The following is a 25,355-nucleotide window of genomic DNA, read 5'->3' on the forward strand; positions in this document are numbered from 1 at the left end:
GGGCTGAAATTACAGCTGATGAATGTTCTGGCATTTAAGCTGTCCTGGAGAAGGGGCGACGTGTGGCTATTCCACAGAAGGGAAAAAGGAAGAAAACAGGCAAATCCGAGGGTACGTAAATCTCATTTTGAAAGGCAGAAAAGGCAGTAGTCCGTGGAGAATGAGTTTATCTAGAGGACTCTAATTGTTTGTTAATCTCTGGGTCAATGGATTTAGGTCAGCACTAACTCTGCTACAGGTGGGATCAATTTAAAGGATTAGAAGTGTCTGTCTAAATCCTAATCCCGGTCTTGGTCTGGGGATGCTGAAGAGTGATTTACAAGAAGGTTTACTACCCCTCTCAATTATTTACCCCATTAATGGAATTTATCAACAGCCTGGAGTCCTTGGCAGGATTATGAGCGAACAGAGGATGCACTGAAATGAACACACTGGGTAGCCATGCCAGAGATTTGCATGCGCAGAAGGGAAATTGAAGACATTGGAGCGGTGACTTACATGGTGAGTAGTTGACAGCTCTTGTTTATTAGAAAAACCATAATGGGGAAGAAACACAGCCCATGTGGGAGCTCAGACTTTTGACTGAGATATATCAGTTTTACTGCAATATGTTATAAAAATAAATGAAGCAAAAGAAAGAATAAAAGAGAAAAAGAAAGAAGGAAAGAAAGGGGGGAAGAACTTTCAGCACTTTAAATCAAGATTTGGGCTCAAAGGTTCTCACTCAAGGTTTCATTTAGATTCACTCATGATTCTTTTTTATTTCTTCCTGATGTTATCTTACACGAGCTGTTAACCTGATTCAGGCTGTCACGGTAAAGATCAATCATCCATAGAAGTCCTCGGCTCGACAGGCTAGGCTGAGGAAGCATTTTCCTCAGAGCTATTTTTCATAGTCTTTCTTTGTATATGTTTAAAGAACAGCTTTGTGAAATCAGCTTTCCCACCAGATTTTGAAAGCCACCTGAAATGAAATGATGTATCCCTATGCTCTAGCTACTTTCCATGGAAGCCTGATTCCATGCGGGTGTTGAATCTGCGTTACCTAGGCAACAGCCCCGGAAGAGCTGTGGGTCAGTAGTATGCTATCTCCAAATTTTCGTACCTCCAAGCTTTTACTTAAGTCCACATTTCCCATTAGCCCCAGGGGAGGCTTCAGCCTGCTGGTTTTGAAAACAGTGTCTTTTACAAAGAGCTTTATAATTTTAAGTTCAAATCAGCAGGTGAATGCACAGGGCATCTCTCTCCTTCCTCCCTTCCTTCCTCCCTTCCTTCCTTCCTCCCTTCCTTCCTCATACCCTCCCTTCCTTCCATTCTTCCTTTTTTCTCTGTCTTCTTTCTCTGTCTTCCTTTCTTCTCTGTTTCCTATTTTTTTTAAACAATAAGTTTCCTTCTGCAAAATCTTGGGATCAGGAACATGACTAAATCCTAGAGCGATATAGAACTTTCTGGTTCTACAGGGAGTCCTACCAGAATTGGAAATACCACCCAATGCATGAAATAGAGCCCAGAAAAAAATGGAGGGACAAACTGTCAGCAAACCGAGAACAAAAAGTCATGTGTTAGAAAGTATGTGACTTGAGGAAAAACCCATGTTATAAATGTGTTAACTTGGAAAATGTTATTTTAAACAGCACAATTTTTATTTATTTATTTTTTTATTGTGGTAGGAAGACTCAACACGATGTCTACCCTCAACAAATGTTTGAGTGCACAATACAGCATTGTTAACTATCTGCACTATGTTGTACAGCAGATCTCTAGAATCTAGTCATCTTGCTTGACTGAAACTTGCTTGACTGAAACCCATTGAACAACTTCCCATTTCCTCTCCATAGCCCTTGGCAACCACTATTCTCTCTGCTTCTGTGAGTTTGGCTATTTTAGACATCTCGTTTAAGTGGAATGGTGCAGTATTTGTCCTTCTGTGACTGGCTTATTTCACTTTGCATAATGTCCTCCAGGTTCATCCATGTTGTTGCCTATGGCAGGGTTTCCTTCTTTTTAAGGCTTAATACTATTCTATTTGATGTATGTACCATATTTTCTTTATCCATTCATCCATCAGTGTACGTTTGGGTTGTTTTCTTATCTTGGCTATTGTGAATAGTGCTGCAATAAACGTAAACGTGCACACAAGCAAAGGGAAAAATGAGAGAGAGAGACAGAGAGAGAGAGAGAGAGAGAGAGAGAGAGAACACAAACTGAGGTACCCGGGGGGGGGGGGGGGGGTGAAGTAGGTGATGGGGATTAAAAAGGGCACTTGTCATGATGAGCACAGGGTGGTGTATGGAAGTGTTGAATCACTAAATTGTACACCTGAAACTAACACAAAAGCTGTATGTTAACTAACTGGAATTAAAATAAAAACTTCAACAAAAACACATAAATGTGCACACATCTCTTTGAGATGCTGATTCCAGTTCTTTTGGATATATACCCAGAAGTTGGATTACTGGATTATATGGTAATTCTACTTTGAATACTTTGAGGAATATCCACACTATTTTTCACAACTATTGTATCATTTTACATTCCCACCAACAGTGTGCAAAAGTTTCCGGTTTCTCTACATCCTTGCCAACACTTGATTTCTTTTTGTTTTTTGATAATAGCCATCCTAAGAGGTGTGAGGTGCTATCCCACTGTGGTTTTGAGTTGTGTTTCCCTGACAATTACTGATGTTGAGCACTTTTTCTTATACTTACTGGCCATTTGTATGTCTTCCCCAGAGAAACATCTATTCAAGTCCTTTGCCAATTTTTTAATTGGGTTTTTTTTTTATTGCTATGGAGTTGTAGAAATTTCTTTTTCTTAATGTTTATTTTTTTAATGTTTATTTTTGAGAGGAGACAGAGCATGAGCAGGGGAGGAACAGAGATAGAGAGGGAGACACAGAATCTGTAGCAGGCTCCAGGCTCTGAGCTGTCAGCAAAGAGCTCAACGTGGGGCTCAAACCCACAAACCATGAGATCATGTCCTGAGCCAAAGTCAGATGTTCAACCGAGACACCCAGGTGCCCGAGTTGTAGAATTTTCATATATATTTTGAATATTAACCCCTTACCTCATGTAGGGCTTGGAAATATTTTCTCCCATTCTGCAGGGTGTCTTTTCACTCTGTTGATTGTTTCTTTTGCCTTGCAGAGCTTTTTAGTTTGATGTAGTCCCATTTGTTTATTTTTGCCTCGTTGATTACATTTTTGGTGTTGTATCCAAGAAATCATTGCCAAGACTAATGCCAAGAAGATTTTTCCCTATTGTCTTCTAGGAATTTTATAGTCTTAGCTCTTACCCATTTAGATCTTTGATCCATTTTGAGTTAATTTTTGTTTATAGTGTAAGATAAAGGTCCAATTTCATCCTTTTTCTTGTGGATGTCCAGTTTTCCCAGCACCATTTTTTGATGAGACTGTCTTTTCCCCACTGTGTATTCTTGGCTCCCTTGTTGAAGATCAGTTGACTGTAGGTGTGTGTGTTTATTTCTATGTCCTTTATTCTGTTCCATTGGTTTATATGTCTGTTCTAATGCCAGTACCAGAGTGTTTTTGATTACTGTAGCTTTGTGATATACTTTGATACCAGGAAGTATGATACCTCCAGCTTGTCCTTCTTCCTCAGGGATGTTTGTCTATTCAAGGTCTTCTGTGGTTCCATATGAATTTCAGGTATTTTTTTTTTATTTCTGTAAAAAAAAATGCCATTGGGATTTTGATGAGGATAATACCAAATCTACAGATTTCTTCAGGTAGCATGATGGACATTTTGACAATATTAAGTCTTTAAATCCATGAGCTGGGGATGTCTTTCCATTTATTTGTGTCTTCTTATTTTCTTTCATTGGAATTTTGTGGCTTTCAGTGTATGAGTCTTTTGCCTCTTTGGTTAAATTTGTTCCTAAGTATTTTATTTTTGATGCTTTGTAAATGGGATTTTCTTAATTTCATCATTAGTATATAGAAATACAACTGATTTTTGTATGTTGATTTTTTTCCTGCAACTTTATTAAGTTTGCTAATCAGTTCTAGTGTGTGTGTGTGTGTGTGTGTGTGTGTGTAGTCTTTATAAGTCTTTATAAGTTTTCTACGTATAAGGTCAGACAATCTCGAAGCCAACATAATTTTAATTCTTCTTTTCCAATTTGGATGCCTTTTATTTCTTTTTCTTGCCTGACCTCTCTGGCTAGGAGTTCCAGTACTATGTTGGATAGGAGGGGTGAAGACAGGCATCACTGTCTTGTTCCTGATCTTAGAGGGAAAGCTTTCAGTTTTTTACGATTGTGTCTGTTGTTAGCTGTGGGCTTGTCATATATGGCCTTTATCATATTGAGTACATTCCTTCTACACCTAGTTTGTTGAGAGTTTTTAGTCATTAAAGGATTTTGAATTTTGTCAAATGACTTTTTTGAATCTATTGAGATGATCATGTGATTTTTATCATTCATTCATTTTTATCATTAATGTAGTGTGTCACATTTATTGATTTATGTATTTTGAACCATCCCTGCATCCCAGGGATAAATGTCCCTTGATCATGGTGTATGATCCTTTTAATGTGGTGTTGAAAATCAAACTTTTTAGAACTGGAGATGGGTAGGCATTGTGCTTAGGAGGAATGACCTAGATTATAACATAAAAATGCCAGTCTTACACCTAGAATAGATGGCTAGTCGCTTTGATCTGAGGAGCACCAAAGTCCCTTCATTTTTCTACTCAGAGTGGTCTCTCCCCTTTGCCTAACTGCAACTGATGCTTGAAATTGAAGTTATAACATTAGAGATTAATTCCTTTGGCATAAACTTTTCTTGACTCCCCCACTAAAAAAGAAACACCAGGGCACCAGGGTGGCTCAGTCAGTTAAGTGTCTGACTCTTGATGTTAGCTCAGGTAATGATCTCACAGTTCATGGGTTCAGGTCCCATACCAGGCTCTGTGCCGACAGCGTAGAGACTGCTTGGGATTCTTTCTCCCTTTCTCTCTGCCACTCCCCTACTCGCAGTCTCTTTCTCTGTCTCAAAATAAATAAATAAACTTAAAAAAAAAAGAAACACCATTGGTTGGGGAGGAATATGGGAAATTTTCACATATTATTAATCTTTTACATATTAGCAGAAATTATGTAAAGAGCTTCTTTTTCCAGAGTTATTTTTCTTTCCATTAATAGACAGGTTGGAGACTGGACTAGGAGTCTGAAGACAAACTTTACCTACTAGATAATTTTCCCAAAGGTGGTTCCTGACCAAGGCCTAAATTAGAACCTATTCAAGAACATAAAACATTTCATTTGTAATCTATTTCTCTTACTCACCAGGAAAATGGGGGTAAATTTAATTTAATGCTTTTGAAGTAAGGGATTAAATAAGGTAGAATTCTGAGCACACAGTTGTCTTTCTTTTTTTAAGATTTAATTATTTTTGAGAGAGAGCCACATTGGTGAACATTATTGCCCCCTTACTTCTGATGTACCTACCTAGCTGTATTTCTTAAATTTTTTTTTTAACATTTATTCATTTTTGAGAGACAGAGAAAGACAGAGCATGAGCAAGGGAGGTTCAGAGAGAGAGGGAGACACAGAATCTGAAGCAGGCTTTAGGCTTTGAGCTGTCAGCACAGAGCCCGATGCAGGGCTCAAACTCACAAACCGCGAGATCATGACCTGAGCTGAAGTTGGACACTCAACTGACTGAGCCACCCAAGCACCCCCCGCCCAGTTGCATTTCTTAGTGAAATTTCAGGCCATATATTTTCCCAATTTTCTGGTTTCAGGCTTGGCACAAACCAGGTTCGTGATGTACACTTGTTAATAATGACAATAAGATAATGAATGGCTTTAGGAACCCAGATTTTCAGTGTAGCATAACTCCAACATTGGGGGGGGGGGCAGTCACACTTCATATTGTAGGTATTTTGATAGAGGATTCTAGACCAGAGTTATAAAACAATCAGGAACTGGATCTGCCAGATAGAAGTAAGTACAAACCACTTGTGGGAATATGACACTAGTAAAAAACTAATTAGTACAGCAAAGGCTAGAGAATGTTGAGTGAATTCAGAAAGTAGGTTAACAGTGCAGAGGTTTAATAAAGTCACTGCCTGGAAGTACAGAGTCCCAGGATCAGTGTATATCTAAGAAGAAAGGGACTTGCAGATCCTCTAGTCCAGCTGAGGGGAAAAAAGAGAGATCTAGAAAGGAGGAATGATATGTTCAATATCACATGGCAAGTCAGTAGCAGAACTGGGGTCAGGACCCAGGCCTTCTGATTCCCAGTGCAGTCCTGTCTTTAAACAGCAAGGAAGAACTAGTATGTATTGAAAGACAATTGTTGGGGTGCCTGGGTGGCTTGGTCAGTTGAGTGTCCGAGTTTGGCTCAGGTCATGATCTCACAGTTAGTGAGTTCAAGAGCCTGATGCGGGTCTCAACCCGCATCAGGCTCGCTGCTGTCAGCTCATAGCCTGGAGCCTACTTCAGATCCTCTGTCCCCCTCTCCCTGCCCCTCCCCTGCTTGCACTCTCTCTCTCAAAAATAATTTTAAAAAAGAAAGACAATTGTGTGCTCAGCATTCTACCTTATTTAATCCTTTACTTCAAAAGCATTAAATTAAATTTACCTCCATTTTCCAGATGAGGAAATTGAGAATCAGAACTAACATTCCAAAGGTTGTACTCCCAAGACCTCCATTCTCAAACACTAAGATTAGCTATATATACAATACAGTGTGGCCGGTGCCCTCCACCCCCAGTGGTGCAACACTGAACCCTGACTGAGGGGTAAGAGAGCTGTCCCAAGACTGGGCTTGAACAGTACAGGTAAATTCCTTCTGGCTGGATAATGAATGTGTTTTCTCCTTCCAGTTTACTCTGCCTCTGCCCCACATTATGTAATGGGGGACCAAGGGAATTTTTTAACACCACAAAGGAATTATTCAAACTCAGTATGGGTAGCATAGAAGGTATAATAATAGTGGTCTCAGTGATTCCACGGATGAGGGGTCTACTGTAGTGCTTAATCAACTGGGTTGCAAATCCCCATTCTACAGCGGTGTGCCCTCAGGAAAGTTACCATTTCTGAGCCTCTTTCTCATCATCTGTAAATGCAGTCATCATACCTGCCTCAAAGGGCTGTAGTGATTTTTTTTTTGATTGAGTTTTTACAATAAGATAATATATCAGTTTAGCCCAGTGCTGGATACATAGCAAGAACTCAGTAAATCTTAGACTTTGCTATCCAATTGCTAATTTCTGGCTCAAAGGTACCACTTCTGGGAGAGAACTCACCAAACTGGGTATGTCTGGGGAAGAAGAGGCAGTTGGTTGGGCCTCGTTGCTCTGTTGCTGTGAATAGGACTCTCTTCCCCATATAGAGTTACATTCTCTGTTGTCCACTCCTAGTGGTTGAAAGAGTGAGGTGCTCTAAGGACAAAGATACCATCTAGTTCAATATCCTTGTCACAATACAGACCAGAAATATCAACCTCTCCCATGCTATCCAGAGAGTGCCCTGGCTCCCAAGGTTTGCCACGATAGATAAAAGATTGGAGTTGAGGGAGGGTGGGAACAGTATTGCCCAGCTTGTCATGCCAGGCTGGGAGCTCTTTGAAGGCCAAGTCTACATTTCATACCCCGTCCATTGTGAATCTCACCCTCATGCCTTCCACATAGCACACAGAATAAATCTGTTTGGGGGGATGGAGATTGGGCTAGATTATTTTGAAGGTCTAGGAATAGATTTGAGGTCCTTATGGATATAATCAGCCCAGAACCTTTCCACCACCCTGGAAGCAAAGTTGGAAGTTTTGCCTCTCCATCATATATGCCTTTCATCTCTGGCTCATGGTGTTTGGGGAGACATTTCCTTCCTAAGTCTTTCTTGACCCTCGTTTTAACGCACTTTCACCTATTTACAAATTTTGGGGTATACTATTGCAGTAGGTCTTTAAGATCCTGCAAGTGTGTCCCTGACAGTCTCTTACGGAGTCAGGCTTTCTCATAAAATTAGGAATGAGACTCAAGAATCATAACCAACAGGCCTGGCACAGGCAGAATTGTTGCTGGTAACAAGCAACCAGTTGAGCTTGACTGGTACACACCAGCACTGATTATCAGCCCTGAAGAAAGCCATGCCATTGCTTTGATCTTTGGATGGAATTAAAATTTGCTAAGAAATTTCCTCATTAATATCTCCCCCAAGAAAATGATTCTTCTTATGGCTGCTGAGGTTATTTCTGACCTTGGATCAAACTTAATGTTTTATTAATTTATTTCACAAACATTTATCTCATAGCTACTATGCTGGGAACTTGCTTAGGCATTAGAACTATGAAGAAGACCGCTAGGAGCTCCCAATCCAGTGGGCTCTGTTTCCCATATGGAGTTGCTTTCATTGTTACTCGTCCCTTGTGGTTGAAAGTATGGGGTCCTATAAATATAAGAGATATAGAACAATATCTGTGTCACAATATAGACCCAAAATAGGGACAGTTTATAAATCAGAGTGACACCTTCTCTAATGGGTAGAAGTATGAATATGAGACACAGATGGAAAAACCAATAAACTCGGTCTGAGGGTGTTAATCAAGACTGCACAGACTAGGGAACACTTCAGTTGGGTCTTGAAGGTAAAGTTCATCAGAAGCCAGAAGCAGAGTGTGGGAGGAGGGAATTCCATGCAGAAGGAATGGCATTTTCCAAATCCTATGCTTGATAGGCTATGTGATATAAGTCTGTAGAACTGCAAGAAATTTACTATAGCATCAGGTGAAAATAGTGGGACATGGGGGTATAAAGGCAAGGGCTAGATGGAGAAAGGCTTTGCATGCATCATCTTGAGAGTTCTCTACATTTACTGACTTCATTTCAATAGTTCCCATTCATGTTTGACTCACTGTAGTCCCTTAACTTGCAGCTTTACTCTGGGTCCAAACCCAATGGGCAGATTCTTTTCTCTGTTTAGCTTACTTGACTTCTCAGTGGAGTGTAAGATGTGATAAACACATTTCATCCTCAAAGCTTCATCTTCCTTGGATTGTAAGATATCATGCCATCTCTTGGATTTTGCTGTTTCTCTGGACTTCTCATGTAAGTTTTCATTATGACCTCCTTTCCCTCTGCCTGACCTTTAAGTGAAGTGGATTTTCAGGGTTTTGTCCTCTGTCTTCTTTCGTTACTTCACAACTCTCTTTTGTCAGTCTTCCACGTGTCTTCAATTATCCTGTATCAATTGATTACACTCAAATTTATATCTTTAGCTCAGCTTTCTGTTATGAGATCCAGTGTATCAAATTGTCCACTGGTTATTGCCACTTGTATATTCTACAGGCGTTGCCAGTTCAACATGTCTAATAGAATGCATTATATTGCCCACCCCTTCCTTCCATGTTCCCTATCTCAAGAGACTTATATCATTTTCCAACCAGTTGCCTAGGTCTGAAAGCCTCAAAATCATCTTGGAGTCCTTTTTTTCCTTACCTTCTCCATCTTGTCAGTCACCAAGTTGTTGTTGGCTCTACTTTCTTAATCTCTTTGATTTTTTTTTTAAAGCTTGGTGGATATCATCTCCATTCTTCTACAACTTCACAACCACTCTCTTGGTCTATCATCATTTCTCAGGTGGAATTACTACAACAGCTTCCAACCTGGTTTCCCTACTTCCAGTCTTACCCACTTCCAACCTGCTCACCACACGGCTACTTGAGCAATCTTTTATTTTTTTTTTTGTTTTGTTTTTTGTTTTTTTTTTATTTATATATGAAATTTATTGTCAAATTGGTTTCCATACAACACCCAGTGCTCATCCCAAAAGGTGCCCTCCTCAATACCCATCACCCACCCTCTCCTCCCTCCCACCCCCCATCAACCCTCAGTTTGCTCTCAGTTCTCAACAGTCTCTTATTGAGCAATCTTTTAAAAATGGAAATCTGATTATACCATTTCTCTGATTAAAACTATTGTCTACGGGATTAAATCTAAAAACCTATGAATGGCATATAGGACTGTTGGTGATCTGGCTCTTGCCTTGGATGATATCATAGATCTAAGCAGAACAAATGCCTTGGAATTCTGAGAATCTAACATATACTTTTCTTGAACAACATTAAAAAAGAAAAAAAAAACCTCTGGGTCTTACTGTACGTTGTTCCTCCTGCCTGGAAGGCACTTAGCACCAATTCCCTCATAACCCTATTTACCTGGCTAACTTTTCTTTTAATACTTGAGTGAGAGACACAGTCCCTTCTCCTCCCTCCTCACCTCCCATGAAATCTGAGTTTGGAGGATCATCCTCTCTATCTTCCCCTGCTGAACTACTCCAATCATACTTTTTTTTTTTTTTACTCTGTGTTGCCATTATTTGTTTACTTCTGTGTCTCTCTCCAAGAGGCAGTATGATGGAGAAAAATGGGCATATTTAAACCTATAATAATCGTAATAATATCACTAATATAATGCTAACCACATGCCAGACCCTGTTATAGGCACTTGCTGGATGTTAATCCATGTAATCAATCCTTGCAACACTGTGAGGTGGGCAGCTATTGCTGAAGTTCAATCAACGGGACTCGGTGATAGATTGAATGTGAGGACAGAGAAGAAGGAAGAATAACAGCTGATTACCAGGTTTCTGATTGGAGCAAGTGGGCAAACAATGGATGGAGGTGCCATCTACTGAGATAAGGAATATAGGATGTATTGGAAGAAGAGTTTGGGTCAGGGTAGGGGAAAGAAGCTTTCAGTTTGGGGACTGCCATTCCTTTGCCATTCTTTTATAACAAATATTTCCAGAAGCTTTAGGAATAATGCAATGATTTTTTTTCTGATTGACAGGCATTTGGGAACACCACTGTCCATCTCAGGAAAGCAGACTAACCTCCCAACATCTCTTCACTAGCTTGCTAGAAGCGGGACGGCTATGTTCTTGGGACCTTGGCCTTTCTTTCACCTTATGCTCTGGTTTGCAGCTCCCAGAAGACAGCAAAGACACCATGGCCTTGTAACTTTCAAGCTCCTGCGGTGTGTGTGCCTCCTGGCCCTCACGTCCATCCCGCAACAGGTGTGCGGACCCCCTTACAAGATAGGGGTGGTGGGCCCTTGGGCTTGTGATCCGTTGTTCTCAAAAGCTCTGCCTGAGGTTGCTGCTCGATTAGCCACTGAGCGGATCAACAGGGACCCATCATTTGACCTGGGTTACTCTTTTGAATACGTGATTCTCAATGAAGACTGCCAGACTTCCGGAGCCCTTGCCAGTTTCATTTCTCACCACCAGATGGCCTCAGGATTTATTGGACCTGCCAATCCCGGCTACTGCGAGGCAGCCTCGCTCTTGGCAAACAGCTGGGACAAAGGGATTTTCTCTTGGGCCTGTGTGAATTACGAATTAGACAATAAAAATAGCTATCCGACCTTTTCTCGGACACTCCCTTCTCCCATCCGTGTGCTGGTAACCGTCATGAAATATTTCCAGTTGGCTCACGCTGGAGTCATTTCCTCAGATGAAGACATTTGGGTGCACACAGCCAATCGAGTCGCAAGTGCTCTTCAGAGCCGGGGCCTACCTGTAGGGGTCGTCCTGAGCACAGGACGAAACAGCCAAAGCATTCGGGAAGCTCTCCAGCAGATTCGCCAGGCTGACAGAATTCGCAGTGAGTGCTTTCTCCTGGCTGACGTTTAAACGTGGCTCCAGGAAAAAAAATACGACCATCTCCAAAAGGTTTTCTACCCTCGCACCCCGGGATAGCACATCACTCCCCAGTTTTTCAGGCATTTGCCCTCTTTTACTCACATTCAGGCTCAAAGACCGTCCCGTTTCAACAGAGTCCATCTTATGAACTAAATAAAGGTGCAGAGAACTTGGTGGTTAAGATACCCTTGGGTTCCAGTGCCTACTCTCAGCACCTGGGTAGGGGGAAGACTGTAAGAGTGACTGTAGCTGCACACCCTCTTGTCTGATCTTGTTACCTATTTCATCACATTTCACATATGCATCTTCCTTCTATCCTCTGCTTCCCCCCGCCCCCCCCCCCAAAAAAAACCAGGGCTTATCTCTTTGCAGCACCCAACTAGCTGATTTGGAGGGACCTAGCTGATAAATAGGAACATATTAAAATCAGGAGACTGCCTACATTTTCACCTTTCCTCTTCCAAGAGAAGGTTTATGTTCAAAGGTGATTCTTGCAGAGGTAATGGACAAAGTGTCAAGCAAAGGAATGACCCAGTGAAGCTGCCATCAGCAGAGCGAGTTGGGTAGATTTGGGGGAAGAGGAGTCCTTCCTAGTCCTCTTGAATCAGATGTCTCTTACTGATACTGATGGCAAGCCCTTGTGACACTTGGTTTTGATATTTTCTATTCCAACTTTTTTTGCAGATTATTTTATTTTTTTTAATGCTTATTTATATTTGAGAGACAGAGAGCACTGGAGGGGCAGAGAGACAGAGACAGAATCTGAAACAGGCTCCAGGTTCCCAGCTGTGAGCTGTCAGCACGGAGCCCCGATGCAGGGCTTGAACTAGCGAGCCCTGAGATCATGACCTGAGCCAAAGTCGGACGCTTAACCGACTGAGCCACCCAAGCGCCCCTTGAAGATTTTGTTTTTAAGTAATCTCTACACCCGACCTGTGTGTGGCTCAAACACACAACCCCCAGATCAAGAGTCGCATGCTCCACTGACAGAGCCAGCCAGGCGCTCTTCTATTCCAACTTGCCAATCTCCACTTTACCTTTCTCTGGAAAGTGGCAGCGATTTGTGGGAATACTGCTCATCTCTCTATTGCGGCCACTCCGCCACTTTAAATTGGACAGTTCAGCAACTACTTGTTAAATTGATTACTGCTAGGATTAGTCCTAGTCCCAGGCATTTCCTTACCATAACAATGGGTTTGTTAGAGAATGGTCCAGATTAGCCCGGCCTGTAAACAGAAGCCCATTTTAAGTTCCAAGTGTCCCCCCGGATTGGACCGTAATTATGATCATTATGGGAAGATAGGGGCAAGAAGTTTTCATTCCAGGAACTACAGTAGTCTGTCTCCAGCTCCCTTCTACAAGATCCTATAATGTTAAGCAATCAGCGTGGCTCCGATTACTTCATAAAAGAGCTTGATACTTTCAAAGCAGAGCACAGAGTTATTTTTTAAAGATCTAAAACCATTTCCAGGGAGGAGTCATGCCAGTAACAGGCTGACATATTTAGTATCATAACTTTATAATATGTTACAAATCTTCACGGAAGCCCAGTGTCTCCTGCAAGTTTACATTCCATGAGTGTTTCACATCCCACCCATTTCTAAATAGTATGCTCTTTGAAATGACATTTTGGCCTCTACCATGAAATGTTAAATAAATCCAGGCGCTGAAGCTCTTCAGGCTGTCAGACTGAGAGAAGTTAGGACTGAGTGCTCACCACCCACAAGTCCTTTGAGGTGGAGAGGTAGCAAATGTACATCGTCTTGCCCTGCTATTTGAGATGTGTTCCTTTAGGTCGATGGTTCTTACTCTGACTGCACACCAGAATTACCTGGATGTGTTTTCAAAATGACTGGTGCCAGAAAGCCACTTCCAGAGGTTCTGGAGGTCTGCAGTGGGGCACCAGTAAAGGCATTTTCAGTAGCTTCCCAGATGCATGGAAAATGCAGCCAGGGTTAAGAACCACCTGCTTTAAGTTAATGAAACTGCAAATAAATGTTCCTTACTTTAGATTGCCATTTTTGTCTTAATATAGCTATGTTTAATCAGATTGTTTTCTTTGTAACAGTATGGATCAGCCTACTGAAGGAATGGAAATTTTAAGATTGCTGGGTTGGGGGGGGGGGGGGAATGGGCAGGGAAGCCTAGAGAGGAAGGTTTGTGGTTGTGGAGCAGAGGCCCACCCTGGGCTGACAGGACAGCAACAGGAAGTGAAGTAGGGACTCAGAAAGGGAGATAAAAGGGAGCAAAGACAAAGCTCTGCACAGCAGGATTTTGCTTCTGGTTTCTGGCAAAGCAGGGGCAGACTCAGAGGGGGCATGCTGGGACCTCAGTGACAAGAGACCGAATGCGAGTGGGGGAGGAGGGCACGGCAACTGAGCCTGCTGCATATGACCTCTGACAGTGTGGAGTATTCAAAGATGTGTGTGGCACTCACGTTTGGTATAGCCAGCTGTTGGTATCTGAGGCATGCCACAGCAGCGGGTGGGGTATGACAGCAGGAGTTGCAGAAGGGCAGTGACTCAAAGTAAGGTAGTCTTGTTGCCTGGTGAGAGAAGTGTCTCAGCCAGCAGAAACATGAGAAGCAGGATCCAGGGTATGAACATAAATGGACTATCAGGACTTGAAGCAAGCTGCCTGGGGTACAGGGCACCTCTCCTGTCCCATCAGAAAGTGGGAGAGCTGGGGCACCTGGGTGGCTCAGTCGTTAAGCATCTGACTTCGGCTCAGGTCGTGATCTCACAATTTGTGAGTTTGAGTCCCACATTGGGTGAGCACGGGGTCCGGGCGAGCCCCACTTCTCTCTCTCTCTCTGCCCCTTGTGGGATTGTCTCTCTCTCTCTGCCCTCTGTCACTTGTGCCCCCTCTCTTTCTCTCTCTCTCTCAAAAAAAGTGGGAGATCTGGTGAGAAACCAAGCCAGAGGCCAGTGAGTATGGACTGGGACAGCAGGGCAGTGAGGAAGTTTACAGCACACCAAGCACAGAATACACCAGATCAAATCTCTGGCTGATTCTCTAGCCCCTCTCATCTGGTCGGACTGAGACTGCTAAAGTATTCGTAGCTGTGATCCGTCTTGATTGGAAAGGCACTGAGCTTTCTTGTGTGACCTCAGCTGAACCTCTTCCCTATTCTGCTGGACACGAGGCTACTTCTTACACTGTGGACCCCTGGTGAACCTTCAGAAGAGGACCTTTTGTGATGTACAAAATACGGTGGCAGGGATAAAAAAAATAGTTGAGAGGTGGGTTTTGTCTGATCTGCTCACAGTAACAGTGACCACAACCCCATGTGGGGGTGGTAGTGAGGAATTGTGCTGGGGGGGTGGTGTGTGGAAGGGGAGAGAAAGCTAGTCTACTACTGGCTGGCGTGTCACTTCTCGTTTTTTGTAAATTTATGTTTCCAATTAAGAAGTATTGCTGGCACCTTACTGGAGTCAGAAGAAATGTCTTTCTCAGAAACAGGTCTAAATTGTGCTTACACAAGACTGAGACAATGATAAAATTTACTAGTAAAGATGATAATAACAATAATGAAAGTTGCGGGGCCCTTTGGAGGAGAAACAGCAGGGGTGTTATTAGATGCTGCCATAGAGACAATGAAAGCAATCATAATACCACTTTACATGTGAACAGCTCTCTACAGTTTACAAGGTATTTGCATATAGATAATCTCATTCCATCCTCAGGATTACCCAGAAGATAGGTATTTCCTTTCAAGTTTTACAACACCTGTGGGTCTCACATAACAAGTAGGTAGGTGTAGGCATTATTAACAACAAAGAATGGGGTAAATGAAGGCCCAGGGAAGGGGGGATTCAGCCTCTCCCAGATTCTCAGCTCATTTCCTTTAAGCTTCAAAAGCAATTACCAATAACCTTTGTTTCTGACGAAGTCAAATAGGAGAGATCGATCGTAATCAAAGACTAAGTCCTCGATTTACAGTCAGGGCTCTGTACGCGGTTAGGTAGGTTGTGCCCTGCACAAGAAGATCTAGCTGAGTGGGCATGAGGGCCCAAATCCAGTTCCTTCTCTACTGAAACCACGAGCCCTGGTGGAAGTTTTGATCCAATGGCATAAAAGAGCGTCCACTCACTCAACAGGACACAGCACCTGTTGGATGGCAATTTCCCAGAAGAGGTGCTTTTGCTAATTCTCACAAAGGCTAGCAGGAGGCCTCGCTAAAAAGCTCTTTAGAGAACTTTTCAAATGGCTATTTCAAGCCCTCCTCTTCTCTCCTCACCTTTTTGCCTATCAATGCCTGGCTGATTGTGAAATCCTTTCAATTTGGGCTTACCAGGTTGTGGAGCCCTTGGGGATTCATTTAAATCCTTTCAAATTGGGAATGCTTCATTACAATATGATATTTAGTAAATAGGACACCGAGTGGTCTTCCCTTTTTTGTCCAAAATGAAATACCTTGTTACTATGTTACTGCCAGGGATCTGGCTAGCCTCTTCCCATCTATTGAAGATTATTGTACATAAAAAAGACAAAAAAAGAATAGCAACTTTGGTAATAGTTAATATTTACTGAGAGTTTCTTGTGTGCTAGTCATTTTGCAAGAGCTTTGTATAGACCATCTCGTTCAATTCTTGCAACATCCCTATATAGTAAGGCTAACTATTATTGAACACACTTTATGGATGACTCTTCGGAAGGCAAAAGAGGTTAAGTAACTTGCCTAATGGTCACACAGCTAGTGAATGGGAAAGCCAGGCCACATACAAGCAGGTTGGTCTAAAGCAGACCTCTCAAACCTTGGTGTTTACCAGAATCCCCTGGAGGGCTTGTTAAAACATGGATTGCAGGATTCCTTCTCCAGAGCTGCTGATTCAGGAAGGAGAGCTCGGGAAGGGCCCCAGAATTTGCGTTTTTAGCCAGTTCACAGTGGTGCTGGTGCTGTTGGTCCAGGGACCATTCTTTGAGAAACACTGGTCTCATGAAAGACTTACACTCTTATTGCCTCCTGTCTCCTTGAGGTGTGTCCCTAAAGCATACTCACTTGAGATCCTGGGTGCCATGGAGGGTGTATAATTCAGCTCTTCCATTTTTCTTTCTTAATTTTTGGGCTCACTGATGAAATTCCTTAAAGTGCCTCAAAGGTAGCAGGTGTTGGCCTGATTTTCCTACACTAATAACAACAGTGATGCTGATAATACTATGGCCAAGAACCTTACTGTTGTTAGGGAATTTGGTATAGGATTTGGTATAGATAAATGTAAGTAAATGTAAATGGTAAAAGGACAACTTGCTTTCATGAATGGGCCTAATATCAGATAAAATGATTGAAGACCCAGCATAAGAGGAAATCTCTAAAGAGGTTTCCAACATTTAAGAGGCCTTATCTGGACAGCAGTTCGAAAACGTTGAAGAAAACATATGTTGCAAGGTGTGGAAAAATAACAACTTATCTCAAGCTGGGCAGCCATGTGCAGGGTTTTATTGGGTATGAGAAAACACGGTCTGATGTGGGTGGAATGGCCATTAAAGGTAAGGCGTGTCTCCCATCATGCAGAGCTTCTTGCACTGGTTCAACACTGGTGGCAGGTACTTAAGTGGTCTGTGGACTTAGAGACAAAAATGCGTGTGGGTGGGTGTCCTCAGCTGATACAAACGGTCACCCATCACCTACTGCAGTGTTCTTAAGTTGTGCTTTCAAGGCCTTCTGCACTGAATCACATTGGGTGAGGGGGCAGAACTGGGAAACCTGCAGATTCCAGAGCCTCCTACGCTCTTCTTATGGATCCATTTTATAGACTGGCCTTGGAAGAAAGTGGAGAGGAAGAGGGTCTGAATGTACTTCTTTCACTGTATGGCCAGATGGCTGACTCCTGGGGGAATATGAGACTTGGGATAAATCGCAGAGTATGCTTCCCCCTCTCTCAACATTTGTTAAAACGAAATAGGTTAAAATAAATGTCAGTAATGGGAAATGTCACAAAAGGACTAAAATGAAGATAAAGAACCGTTGAAGTGGTGGGGTGTTTCTGTGGATTGGGAGCAATACTGCAGGGTCACAATGTGAATATGACTCCTAAGGACTTCTTCAACGCTAGCTAGTAGAACTATTTCCATTTCACAAGGTATGAGAGTGCACCCAGTTTCCTCCTCTAAGGACTCTATAGCCAGTAATCTGTGAGAAAGAAAAAAAGTGAACGTTGCCTTTTGAGAAACACAGATCCTCTATCTCAAGGAAATATCAGACAGAATATTTCAATATGAGAATTTCAATTTCCTTCCTCAAAAGGAGGAGTTGAGCAACTTAGTAATTGGCTTTTCCTGGAGTTTCATAATGTTTCTTTCTGCTATTGTTGAAGGTGAAAGAGATGATTGATCCTGGACAGCCTGCCATAATGGATACTACCATATGAAGACATAGCTGCTGGATGTCTTTCTAAAAAATGTTTATTTATGTATTTATTTTGAGAGGGACAAAGACAGAGATGGAGAGAGGGAGAGAGAGCGAGAGAGCAAGTGCATGTGCACACGGGGGGAGGGAGGGGCAGAGAGACAGGGAGAGAGAAAATCTCATGCAGGCTCCATGCTGTCAGTGCAGAGCCCCATGCAGGGCTTGATCTCACAAGTTGTGAGATCAGGACCTGAGCCAAAATCAAGAGTTGGACGCTTAACCAGTTGAGCCACACAGGGGCCCCATAGCTGCTAGATGGCTTGAGTGGGGCTCAGGAAGCTCAGAGAAAGTGCTAAGATTATATCTTAGTGAGATGGTATCTCAGGTGGATGTATCTCCTGGTCCTTGTGTTGGCTATCGAGTGGCTGACTGTTAACAATCAGGATGGAAACTTACAAATTAGCATTATTCAGTGATCACTCATTGGCCCAGGCCTTGTCTAGGATTTAAGGTTTCTGTCTACTAATCCTTTCCTGACAACAACTTACAGGTAAAACCCCATTTTAATGAATGTAATTTTGAGATAATAAAACTATTTAGTAAAACCATCATGTAGAACAGATGCATCCACAAATCCCTTTCACAAAGCACTCAATCCATTAAATTAAATTGCTGTTGTTTGAATTCAGTATTGATGCTTTCTACTTTAGTCATGTTCAATGGCAAGGTCTTGCCATGCAACAAATGGAGGAGCCTGTGATCATACCTTCTCAAGGATTCCATTTTCTCCTCTGGAGAATAATGGGGGAATAAGAGGAAGTAGTAGGTCTCAAAGAGTCTTTCCAGCTATAAAAATTCTGACTCTTTGTCTGAAGTGTCCTTAGTGTGCCAATGGAAAAAAAAATCACAAGAGATTAAGGTAGAGGGTAAGGTCTTGAGCATAGTTAATGACTCTAAGCATTAAGGACAAGTTTGGTAGAATTTACTTGCCCAGCAAATATCACTTCAAATCCTTCCTCCATACTAACAATCCAAATATGTCCATGCCTCACACCTCAAGGAACCCACAAATGATATCCAAGGGTACAAACTTTCTGAATTTTTCAGGCGTTTGTTTAAACAATGTTCTTTGGGTTCATCATATGTACCGGGATACAGAGATAAATAAGACACAGTCCTTGACCTCAGGGAGCTCACAGTTTCATAGTAGAGGTTGACATAAATAAATAAGGGCAATAAATCTTGTAAGTGCCATGGTAGAAGTCAGTTCAGGGTATGACGGGGCTCTCCACCAGTGTGACAAGTCAGTGTCCTGGAAAAAAATTCTGTCAGATGGAGATTTGTGTGCAGGAAGCTTATTGTGGGAATGCTTTCAAGAACAACATTTGTGAGGGAGAGAAAGCAGTAGAATGAGGCAGAGAGAGGAACTGAATGGTCATGTCATCACAACAAAGGCCTCAGCCAGTCCCAGTGGGAACTCTGGAGCTGGGATGGCCCTTCAGAGTTGTCCAGAATTGAGATGAGGAAGGAGTTTTAGCCTCTATGCCCCCATGTTGACCAGTCATTGGATACAGGCTGATGCAGAGAGAGGGGTACAATGTGATAATAATAGTTTGACAGCCAGCTTGTCAGGGGGAAAGTAGTCCTGATTGGTAACATTTGCTGATTTCCATGGAGTGATTTCCATAATCACTCCCACCATGCTCAATTTCAAGCTACCAGTCTGCAACTAACTGGTGCACAAAACCCCCCAAAATTTAACCACAGGCTCTTGGGAACTAGCACAAGCCAGCTCTAGCACACTTCTGAGAAGGTGTGACCTTGTGAGAGGTGGCTCTCATCAGCTGAGGGCAATTCTCAGAGAGATGTTAGCTATCATCTTCTAACCCCCACCCCCAGCAGCTAGGAGAACCAGTGCTTCAGTCATGAAGGGTGCATCTGGGTGGTACACCACAGCACCCAATGCACGTGGTGTATGTTATAGTATTTGCTGTATTTCAACCAAAACAAGTCACTTAATTCCATTTAACACATTCCATCTAGTGAAGTAATGCTAATATTCTTTGAAATACAGCAAATGAAATTTTATCTCTTTTGGTAATCTTGGCCAAGTCACCTAATCTCTGTTTTTGTAGAAGAAAGATGCTAATACTGAGTAACTTGCTAAGGATACTGGTGGATGAATTGGCCAACTACTTAAAGGGCCTCACTTAACTCATTTTCCCCCCTCAATGAGTTTGTTAGTGGACTAATCTGACCAAACGGATTCACATTTAATGGTGTAGCCAAATTTAGGGAGTTAGATGTCTTTGGTTCTAGTTTGTCCTTCTAAATCCATCTCTTGCCTTGTCAAGCCTCTTTCGCACTCCATTTCCCCATTATGCAACGTGTGGTTATGAACGAAGGGGGCTGAATTCCTAGTGTGGCTCATGAACTCACTCCAAAGATATCCCAGAGTATTGGAAGGAAGATGTGAGCATCATAATACATGGAAAACCTCTTAGGGACATTATATTGAGGGAACTAATGGTCATTTGAAAACTCAGGTTACTGTGTGTGTGTGTGTGTGTGTGTGTGTGTGTGTGTGTGTGATTTAAATCATCTTCAGAACTTGCTAGTTACACCTTAAAACACTGAAAGGTATCAGCTGTAGGTCAAATGGGAAAATTTCTGGGAGTATTTAACCAGTGTAAAAAAGATTTCTGAAAATAGGTGATGAAATATATAAATGCAAAAACCAGTCACTGAATGTAGTTAAGCATACTCAGTTCCTGAGATTAAAGGTTCCGTGTAAGCACATATAATTAATATTTACCAATAGCAATAGGACCTTGGCCCTTTCTGCAAAGAGCTCTGAATACTTGCCAGGCATTATCTAATTAAACTACTCAACGCACCTGTGAAATGCTTTGGACTCTGCATTTTAAAGATGTGCGCACTGAAGTACAAGTGGGCTTAAACTAAACTCATTTAGCATGCCAAGGGCGAAATTGGATAGAAGGCTTTCAGTCTCATGATCTTGCTTGCCATTCTTCAACCGTGGCTGCCTCTAATCCACTCTATTCTAGCATAGCTCTGCCAAACAACATAGCTTCATAAGTCAGGGGAGAATTAAAGAAGAGTGCAAAGTAATTCCAATTATAGGGAACTTAGATTTTTAAAACTTGAGCCTATCACCCACAATATTATTATCATTTACAGGAGAGTGTGAGTGCCATTCACTGCCTATACTGGCCATAGTAAGGGTGGAAACAGTTGTGCGAAACCTATTGGAATGTATGTTTGCCAGAGCTGGGCAATAAACAGCAACAGTGGCTATGAGAGTCTCTCCTATCCTCTCCCTCTAGCCTTCTTATTCTTAGGTATAATAATAGCTGCGATTTTTTGAGTGTCATGTGCCAAGCCTATTATACGAATTGCCCTTCAATCATCACTACCACCCCATAAAGTACATATTTTTGATCTCCATTTTATAAATGAGGCATGGAGAGAGGTAAAGCGATTTAGCTAAGGGCAGACAGCTAACAATAACTAGTGATGTTAAGGTATAAGCCTGAGTCTTCCGATCCCATAGCCTCTTCATTATGCTACCTCTCATTTGCTATAGTTGTTCTTGTTCCTGTCTAGTATTGGGCTCTGCAGGCTGTAGACATATCTGTATTGTCCCTATGCCTAATCCAGAGTCCCTGAACAAAGCCTTAGCTCAGGGCTTCAACATCTTGATCATCTTAGAGGCATACGATAAAAATAATTTAGCAATTGGTTGTAACACATTTATTTATTTCCCCTGGTCTGTGGTTTTTGGAAGTGTATTTTACTAACCTATTACTGCCATAACCTCCCTGCTTTGTTGGTTTCAGTAATCATCATGTGTATGCATTCGGCCTTGATTGGGGGAGAGACTCAGATGCATCTCTTGGAATGGGCTCATGATCTGAAAATGACTGATGGAACCTATGTCTTTGTTCCTTATGATGCCCTGCTCTACAGTTTACCTTATAAGCATACACCCTACCAGGTCCTGAGGAACAGCCCAAAACTCCGGGAAGCCTATGATGCTGTGTTGACCATTACAGTGGAGTCCCAAGAAAAGACCTTCTACCAAGCCTATACTGAGGCAGCAGCTACACATGAAGTTCCTGAGAAGCTGGACTCAGATCAAGTAAGTGATTCACAAGTTATAAGCAGAGGCCCTCAAAAATCGGGAAGGTAAATATTGTTTCTATCAAGAGCCTCTATTCCATAGGAAGCTCCATCAAGAACAAGCAGCCACACACAAATTAAAAACATCTTTTGTTTGCAGAAAACATTTATAAAACAAAGACACAATGATGGAGAATATTTTTTATTGTCACACCGCCCACAATGACAGCATGCAACTATGAAGAATAAAGAAAATATACTTCAAAACAGGGAAACAAAGCTTTCATATATACTAGTGCTGTTCAAGGGGGCTAGAGAGAAGAAGTCTTATTTCTGACCCAAGTTCAACTATTTTGAATAGTTTTGAATCTATTCAAAGTAAGACAAGACAGCTGGTATAATGAGACTCTACTAAGTTTATTACTGATAGAACTGGTATTTGGGATGTGGCTTCTGTCTTCTTGGAAGAATTTGAGCTTCCCAATACAGAATCTGAGGATTACCCAGACTTTTCCATCTAGTCACCAGCATTGCAGGACCACCACATATTCCTGCACCACGAGGGCATGCTTTCTGTAAAATGTACAGCCTGGAGGAGCATGGTGAGTGTTTCCTATAGGTAGCTGGCTCCCAAGAGACAGAAACTAGGACAGGCTGGGCTACACATGCTTAGTTCTCCTTTCAAATTAACCAGTCAGATTAAGTCACTCCTCCTTTGTGGGAAGGAATGAGTAAGGGTTAAAGAGAGGTCAGGTGTTTTTTTTCTTTTTCTCTTTTTTCTAGCAGAGCTATCTCTGTATGAAAGGAATTATTTGGATTGGGGAAGAATTCCTCCTTTCTAATATGCAAGGCATAATATTTACACATGTATAAATGAATATATGTATAAACATATTTCATGTTCAAATCACAAACACTTAAGAGCTAGAAGAAGGTAAAGAAGTGGAGAGGGGACTGGGGTGCCTGGGTGGCTCAGTCAGTTAAGCATCCAACTCTTGCTTTTGGCTCAGGTCATGATCTCAAGCCCCTCATTGGGTTCTGACAGCACAGAGCCTGCTTGAGATACACTCTCTCTCTCTCTCTCTCTCTCCCTCTCTCTCAGCCCCTCCACTGCTTGTGTGTGATCTCTCTCTCAAAATAAATAAATAAACTTAAAATCTCAAAAAAAAAAAAAAAAGGAAGTGGACAGGGGAAGAAAGCGAAAGGAATGGGGAGCAAAGACAAAAACAAAGAAGAAACATACAAAGAAGACAAGGAATATGAGAAGATGGGGAGGCCAAAGCTATCACTTAGATTTGAAAAAATACAGAGAGGGTTGTTATAGGTTGGAGGCCAGATGTAAGAGAAGGTAGTTATTTTCAGAAGTATTTAGAAGAAAACATAAGTAGGATTAAAAGTTCTAGCATTGGCTAGTATACTGTATCAGTTACAAAGCCTCTGGCTGCAAGAAATAGACTGTTCAACACAAAATGGCCAGTAATATTTTTTTTTTCAAAATTTGAAGCTATGGGAGCTCAAGAGTCAGTTAATTCATCAGCTCAATGATGTTATCAATGAACCAGGCTCTACTCATCCTTCCTCTTTATGAGCTATAGAGTGCTATCTTGACACCATGATTTGGTTGGTCTCATGGTCCCATGATGGCTGCCACAGTTCCAGACATCACTTATTATAGGTGGAACTGTCTACAGATAAAAATGGGGAATGTTCCTTTCTTGTGCCTCTAAGAGTGAGGAAATCTTTCCCAGAAGCTCCTCATGCAGACTTCTCTCCATACTTTCCTGATCATATTCGTGCCTCATATGCATACCTAAGTCAATAATTTAGAAAGAGGAACAAGACCATCATGACTGACCCTATGGCTGCCAGAAAAATGTGAACAGAATTGAGATTCTGTTAGTAGGGAAGAAGGCTGTCAGGTAGGCATCTGATTGTGTCTAACACACATTCTCCATGATATTCTCCTTTTTATCCACCCCTTTTCTTTATCCTGTGGACTGCTTATCTCTCTGAACAAATGATTTAGATAAAATTTAGGTTTAGTTTAAGTATTGATAACGAAGATGTTGCCAATTTTTGTTCTAATAAAATAAAGTAGTGGAGATATTAACAGTACTGATTTTCAACTTTATTGCTACTGATATGTTTATAATAAATATTTCTTTTAGGAGACACATGTATTTAAAAACAAATGGTCAGTTTGGTCAAGAATTGCAAGAATCCCTCAAATTGCTAAGAATGGTTGTCCAAACCATTTGTTTGGTATATTTATCAACAAGCAAAGAGATGGTGAATTTTTTTCTTAATTTTTAAAAATGTTTTATTTATTTATTCCCATTTTTTAAAAATTTTATTTTTTTTAAATTTACATCCAAGTTAGTTAGCATATAGTGCAACAATGATTTCAGGAGTAGATTCCTTAATGCCCCTTACCTATTTAGCCCATCCCCCCTCCCACCACCCCTCCAGTAACCCTCTGTTTGTTCTCCATATTTAAGAGTCTCTTACGTTTTGTCCCCCTCCCTGTTTTTATATTATTTTTGTATCCCTTCCCTTATGTTCATCTGTTTTGTTTCTTAACGTCCTCATATGAGTGAAGTCATATGATATTTTTCTTTCTCTGACTGATATTTTTGAGAGAGAAGAGAGAGAGAGAGAGAGCAAGCAGGGGGGCAGAGAGAGGGAGACACAGAATCTGAAGCAGGCTCCAGGCTCCGAGCAGTCAGCACAGACCCCAACGTGGGGCTTGAACTCAAGAACTATGAGATCATGACCTAGGCCAAAGTCAGATGCTTAACCGACTGAGCCACCCAGGTGCCCTGAAATGGTGAATTTTTATACTTTTTAGCCAATGGTATGGCACCACATAGATACAGACTGTCTTTTTAATTTAATCACAAAATTGAGGGAAGGCGAAAGGTGTGTGTGTGTGTGTGTGTGTGTGTGTGTGTGTGTGTGCATTGTACGTGTATATGAACAGATATTTTGATACAAAAACTCAGATCTTCTTCTCTTAATATTTGATCCAATATCTTTGAGGTTGTGGAAAGCATAAGATAATTAAGGCAAAAAAAAAGAGACACCATTATCTTGGTTGCTAGGCAGCCTCTACTCTGCTTTAGACAAGAAAATAAAGAGAGCTAGAACAAAGAATCTAGATCTTACAAAACAGCTTGTTTTGAATCTAGATCTTA

At 41.6% G+C, this 25,355-nt stretch overlaps 1 protein-coding gene across 3 annotated transcripts in view; it reads left to right on the forward strand.

Annotated features, from left to right (window-relative positions):
- The first annotated feature begins 275 nt into the window (after positions 1 to 275).
- The window catches only part of GUCY2F (guanylate cyclase 2F, retinal), a 112,016-nt gene continuing 86,936 nt past the window's right edge, over positions 276 to 25,355 (forward strand). For all 3 annotated transcript variants that reach the window (XM_040468371.1, XM_040468372.1, XM_040468370.1), the window contains exons 1-3: positions 276 to 501; positions 10,817 to 11,631; positions 21,879 to 22,180. In XM_040468371.1, coding sequence (XP_040324305.1) covers positions 10,902 to 11,631; positions 21,879 to 22,180 — 1,032 coding nt within the window. In that variant the 5' untranslated portion in view covers positions 276 to 501; positions 10,817 to 10,901. The remainder of the gene's footprint in view (positions 502 to 10,816; positions 11,632 to 21,878; positions 22,181 to 25,355) is intronic.

Source organism: Herpailurus yagouaroundi, unplaced genomic scaffold (assembly GCF_014898765.1).
Source record: "Herpailurus yagouaroundi ecotype Mexico unplaced genomic scaffold, PumYag 67700, whole genome shotgun sequence".
Classification (NCBI taxonomy): domain Eukaryota; kingdom Metazoa; phylum Chordata; class Mammalia; order Carnivora; family Felidae; genus Herpailurus; species Herpailurus yagouaroundi.